At 43.2% G+C, this 6,095-nt stretch overlaps 1 protein-coding gene across 3 annotated transcripts in view; it reads right to left on the reverse strand.

Annotated features, from left to right (window-relative positions):
* tnks1bp1 (tankyrase 1 binding protein 1) overlaps window positions 1-6,095 on the reverse strand; it is a 41,182-nt gene that overhangs the window by 17,450 nt on the left and 17,637 nt on the right. For 2 of the 3 annotated variants that reach the window (XM_088390062.1, XM_088390061.1), the window contains exon 1: window positions 2,200-2,315. The exons of the other annotated variant lie outside the window; for it this stretch is intronic. In XM_088390062.1, coding sequence (XP_088246188.1) covers window positions 2,200-2,285 — 86 coding nt within the window. In that variant the 5' untranslated portion in view covers window positions 2,286-2,315. Of the gene's footprint in view, window positions 1-2,199; window positions 2,316-6,095 lie in introns of those variants that run through there. 3 annotated transcript variants of the gene reach the window in all.

A 6,095-nucleotide genomic window follows, 5' to 3' on the forward strand; every position in this document is an offset into this window, starting at 1 on the left:
ATGAGACCCTTCAAATAAAGCATGACTAGGCAGACTGCGAAAGCCCAACGTGTCAGTTGCCAATTAGCCCACAAAGCAGGGCACCATTACAGTGTGATCTCATAAATCAATAACCACAGCTTTTCATCAAGCTCGCTGGAGGCCCGGCACAAAGTGCAGCACGCAAGTAAAACAGCTGCGCTCGACCGAACCACATGTTGTGCATGATATCAATCTCACAAAAACATCACGTCCGTTAAAATTAGCGTACAATCACAAGCACGGCAATAAATACACACTTTCCGACTTCCCGGGGATGATTTACGTGTTCCCATGCCTTCGTGGAATAACAGTCGGTGGCGGGTCGGCGCGCATTCGCTGGAAACAACTGGACAAGTGGGATAAATTAGTTGCACCCCCACTCCTCCCACTATACACACGCACACACACCTTCTCATGTATGTTGTTGAGTGATTCACACACTGTAGTGATTAGAAGTGAGAAGCAGGTGAAGCTTCCTTGAAGTAGATCTGCACTCAAGCAGGGAGACATCCAGAGAGGGAGGGGGCAGTAGGTTCCTATAAATAGCAGCTCGGAATGGCGTTGAGAGGTCCAGTGAAAAAAAAAATAGTGGGGGGGAGTGGAAAAAGGATTAAAAAGAGATGCAGGGACACAGTACACTTTCACTTGTGTGTTTGTAAGGTTCTTTGGAGAGAGGTGCAGGTATGACAGCCACTGAACCAAATATCACCCGCATGTTCCGATAAAGAGATAATGAATCACCGCAGGCTGGTAGCACGACGCTCTCCAACATCATGACTCCATCTGTATGTATCATGATGTCATTTCCAGCAACTGCTTTGGTGACATCACCCCCCCCCTCCCCCAATCCACTCGGAATAAAAAGGTCTTAGGGCAGAAGCAAGTGTGAACAAGTGTAAATAAACATCTTAATCAAAAAGATTTCACGAGGCTCATTATGCCCACTTTTAAATTTTTCAAAAAGCTTCTCCTGGTCTGCTTGGACCATGCGAACCTTGGTATGATTTATGACTGCAATGAGTCAGGTTTGAATCGATCATCACGCCAAGGTTTCAGATGCTTTGGTTTGTAAAACCAATATTTACTAACAGCAGTCTATTTGAGTTTTTCAAATGTGAGTTAGCAATGCCTAAAAGGAATAGACAGTGCATCGGTTATGACACTTATTTCCTTGTTGCGTGCAAAGATTGCAGTTTCTGTTGATCTATAACTAGGTTTATATATTGTGTATGTGGGAAAGTCTAGGGGAGGGGGGCTTTCCCCAAAAGTGTGTGATATTACAGTGGACAGGGGCTTACGCTCAGACAGAAATAGTGGTGTGTCATCAGGGTAAATACTCTACTAAAAGCTGTTGTGTGTTTATGAGTACAGCAAGTTCACAAGCACCTTGCAAAGTCTCTTCAGAGCCTTCCTGCAGCGCCACTCCAGCCGTTTGTTTTGTGTGCAGATGATTAATAAAAGGTTAACTCAAAACTCGATCGGCGGTTAAAAGCTCTCTGGCAATCTCTTCCTTCCTCTCGCTTTTTCTCCTCCTTTTGTCTCTCTTTCTTTGCCACACCTTCCCCTGGGGGGTGGTGGGGTTGTGGTTGGAGTGGCAAGGTTGGGTTCTTGGCTACAGCACAGGTGTGCTTGAGTCCGCCCCTTTCCTCTCGCACGTAATGATTTTTTAGCCACACCACCTGTTAGCTTGAAACTATACCCACACCAAATGGTGCACTCAATGGCGGCCCTCCAGCTTGTATATATCGCAGTATTGCATTGTATTCAAACACTACATTTTTAGGGGGGGGGCGAAACATTGGGACATAAAGATGAAACTTTATAAGACTTTATAATTAGACAGCTCACAAAAAGTACGTTTGTGTCTGGCATCATGGTGACATAGGCCAGCCCATTCTGATTTCAGCGACGCAAAAAATAAGGTGTGTAAAGTATACTAAAATTCTTTATCCTTGTGGTGTTTTGATGAAAGCGCGGCACAGGCATTTTATGATGCTTGGGAACTGTTTATATTTGTCAAAACTATGTATGGCATGCCCACTTTAACTGTGCAGGTACTTTTATATACTTTTCATATTTACAACTTTCATGCAAGTGCAAATTTGCTACAGAAATGTAAAACTAAGCAAAATAAGAGCATAATGATACAATAAGAGAAAATAAATGAAAACTACTCACCCTTTACTGACCCATGACATGATGTAGGCATCACACATAAAGAAGAAAAGATGGACGCTTGCAGAAGACGATGTGACTTCATGCATTGTTTTGTTTTTTTACTTTCCCAACTAAAATATGAAATATAAAAAGTGTTATCATGCACTATATATTAAAACTATAAAACAACTGTTTACTCACCGATAACGTGAAGGATCATTACGTGTGCCTGGGGAGATGAGTCGCTTGGGGACAACACAAAGAACTAAATAGATGTCTCATAAAATACAGATGGTGACGATTTGCCCACTGAAGTTTTGTGCGAATTTAGATATGATTTTCCCGAGAGCTGGTGAGATCTGAATTTAACGTCATTTGAATTTCGAGGTACGATTTACATTTTCCTCACACAAATGATGTCTCCCGCTTCCACCACCGTTAAGAACCGACTCTGTCACAGCTGCCGGCTATTCACATGCTGAAAAGTCTTTTTCTCTGACTTTTCCTCAGCTCTCTTTCCAACTGCCCTGAGGCCGGTGCAGCACAGGTCCCAGGCCCTAAGAGGTCAAAGTTCACACAGAGACAATGGGTCCTCACTGTGGGTCAGTTGTGGTCAAGAAAACAAAAAAAGGTCTGAAGAACTGGTTTGAACAAACTAACGCAGTGTTTTAAGGTGGAGGAGTGGCAACAAAGCACAATGGAAATAAATTGTGTAAATTCATAAACTAAGCCAAAGTTTGAAAACCATTACAATCAGAAGTTTAGTTTAAAATACGACGATGGTAATTTCATACAGAGAAGCGAGTTTCTACTTTAACATAATTTCCAAACCCCTCAAACTTGTTCATGCCACTCCACCACCCTGCTGACTCCCCCCCACCTTTTTTTTTTAATCCAGTACCATTGATCATGCATGCAGAAATTGAGCACGCCCAGCCAACAGGATAGGTTAGCTGCATGGTGCAAGGCCCTGTCCTACATACTGTTCCCTTGCTATGGTCCACCGGGCCACAGTCACACCCTCCCCCTGATTTGCCTCACACACACACGCACACACTGCACTAACCAGCCCAAGCACACATTCATACAATACAGGATTATCTTTATTTTTTTAGACAGGTGCACACTCAGTCCAAGTCTAATTTAGGTCTTTTGTTCACATTGTCTTGAGAGCGAAATTGAATTCACCGTGATTTGTTCGACTTTGGTCACAGCAGCTGAGGTAAATGACGGCTCGGCTCTCAGCTGACCAAACTCTCCCCGGTTGAAAGAGTAGCTGACGTCGAGGTAATGCTGCTAATCTTCCACTTAGCTGGTTTGGGCTGCCCGTCACATGGGGTTGACACCGCAGGAGTAAATGCAAGACGAAATAAGGACCAGTAAAGACCGGAATGGAGTTAGATTAGGTTGAACTTTGGCTGTGTAAGTCGTGGATGAGAGATGTAGCTTGAAAAGGTGTGCTACAGGGTATTGGACATTTGGCCTAAATGTATTTCCATACTTGCATTCGATTTTTCCATGGCGCAACAAATCATTTATAATTAGTTTCACACACTTTGGGATACTATTCTTGGCACACATTTGGCCAGCAGGAATCATTCCACACACATGACACAGGTCCCATCAATGAGTTGAACATGACAGAGAGAAAAGTTGAATGAACGGACACTCAGAAATGACAGTTAATTGATAAAAGCAACTGACACCAACTAAGCAACCTAGTAGGCTTCGCCAATTTTGGGGGATGTGCCAACTGAATTTTGGTGGATCGGTCCAAAAAGCACGATACTGTTTGCGTATGGTGTAGAACAGGGGTCACCAACCTTTCTTAAACCGAGAGCTACTTCCTGGGTACTGATTAAGGCAAAGGGCTACCAGTTTGACACATACTTCTCAAATAGCCAATTTGCTCAATTTGGCTTTCACTATGTGTTATTATTGTCATTTACAGTTCACATGTAAATGTGATTTTAACAAGAATAGCAAAAATACAGTTAAACCTTGGTTTCTTACCACAATCCATTCTAGAAGGCGGTTCGAGAAGCGAATCGGTTGAGTTCCGAATCTATTTTTCCCATTACAAATAATGGACATTTTTTAAATCCGTTTCAAGACAAAAAAAAACAAAAAACGCCTTTTTTTAATCATTTTTTCATTTGCGCATATTTGTCTGATCGCACAACTGCAGCGCACCGCCCGCCGAACGCGCAACCGTAGCGCGTCGCTCACTGCGCAACGGCACCGCGCTGGTCGCATTATTGTGACAGAGCCGTCGCTGAAATTTAGAAAATATTTTTAAAGTCCTGATGTACTTTCCAAAATTCTAATGGACCTTAGTGCGCAGGGAGCTTAATTTGGTCCGATCGCGCAACCGCAGCGCGGCGGGCGCTGACTCTCGCTTTGCTTTAAGAGCGTCTTTGTGTTTTAGGATGGCTTTACTGCTCCCACTTGCTTTCTTTGGAGGCATGATTAGGGGTTAATACAATCCTCAAAGTAACGAAAATACAATAACAACGAACGGAGTCAGTCGGCATCAGGGCCGCGCGGTCGGGTTTTCTCGGGTCTTCCCGGCTCATCTCGCGAGGTTCAACCACCGAATTTTGTTTGACAACCGAAGCAAAACAATCTGGAATTTTTTGTTCAAATTCCGATTTGTTCGAGAACCAGGACGTTCGAAAACCAAGGTTTGACTGTAAAATAAATAGATGCAGCTCACTGACAAGTGGCGCTATTTGAGCTAATTTTAGAACAGTCCTGCGGGCGACTCATGCGGTCCTCACGGGCAACCTGGTGCCCGCGGGCACCGTGTTGGTGACCCCTGGTGTAGAATTATGAATCATACTATAAGGGGTATTTATGACTATAGTAGTGGAAAGTGTTGTTAGCTTGGTATAATATGAATACATTTGCATATTTATACGACTAGGTTAAACTAAAAACTAAAGTCAAGAATTTCCATGTTGTGCTTGTGTTGGATCTCATTAGTTTCACAGCTATGTCTAATGTTATTTTGCTGGGGGACCAGAGCCTAATCCTGGTCCACTTAGTTTTGGCCGAGACATTCAATTGAGACAATTTAGAGTCTTCAATTAAGCAAGGGGGCAAAGAGCGAAAAATAGATCTGTTTACGAAGCGCAGCCAAGGTTTGCATGATGTCCGACTAGAAAATCAAAACCTGAATGACTAAAAAATCGTATTATTTCAACCAGAATTACACATATATTGCATAGTGGCTTTGCTCATTACGGTCAGAGGTAAACTGGCGCAAATCCCAGCTGGCTGGGTGAGAGGTAGGCCGGACTGGTCAACAACCAATAGCAGGGCAACATTTGCATGTTGTCAGTCCTCAAATGAACATACTCAGGGGAGAACATGCAAACTCTACACCACACAGGAACACTTGAGCCAAGATTAAAAAGTGCGTGAGTCAGAGCTGCTAAACACCAGACCACCGTGCTACTCATGAGGGTACTTTTTTTTTTAAAGTAAAGGTGAATGTAATGCTATGCAAGAAACTACTGAAAATGCCCACAACCACCACTGGGGAAAAAAAAATCACAAGACCTGCTGCCAAATGTAAAAAGAAGGACCCTTTTCACTCCTCGAGACATATAAAGGCAGACTTCATGTCCCAAGGAGATGTTTTCCTTTGGAGTCATGTCGTTTTTGGGCACAAACACCACACGAGAGTAGCCTCGGTCCACCATACACTTGACCTTGAAATACAGGAAACCATGACTTTCCCTCCCTAATGCATCAAAACAAAAATATAACTGTATTAAATATAGTCCACACCAGTATGTTGTTCCACGTCATCTTTCGATTATTCTGGCATAATGCAGGGGAATGATGGCCTCTTCTTCATGCTAATGCTGCACAGAGAGGGAGAAAGAGAGGCTGGGGTATAGATAGATAGA

The sequence above is a fragment of the Syngnathus floridae genome, chromosome 11 (genome assembly GCF_059516105.1).
Source record: "Syngnathus floridae isolate MCC-2025c chromosome 11, RoL_Sflo_1.0, whole genome shotgun sequence".
Classification (NCBI taxonomy): domain Eukaryota; kingdom Metazoa; phylum Chordata; class Actinopteri; order Syngnathiformes; family Syngnathidae; genus Syngnathus; species Syngnathus floridae.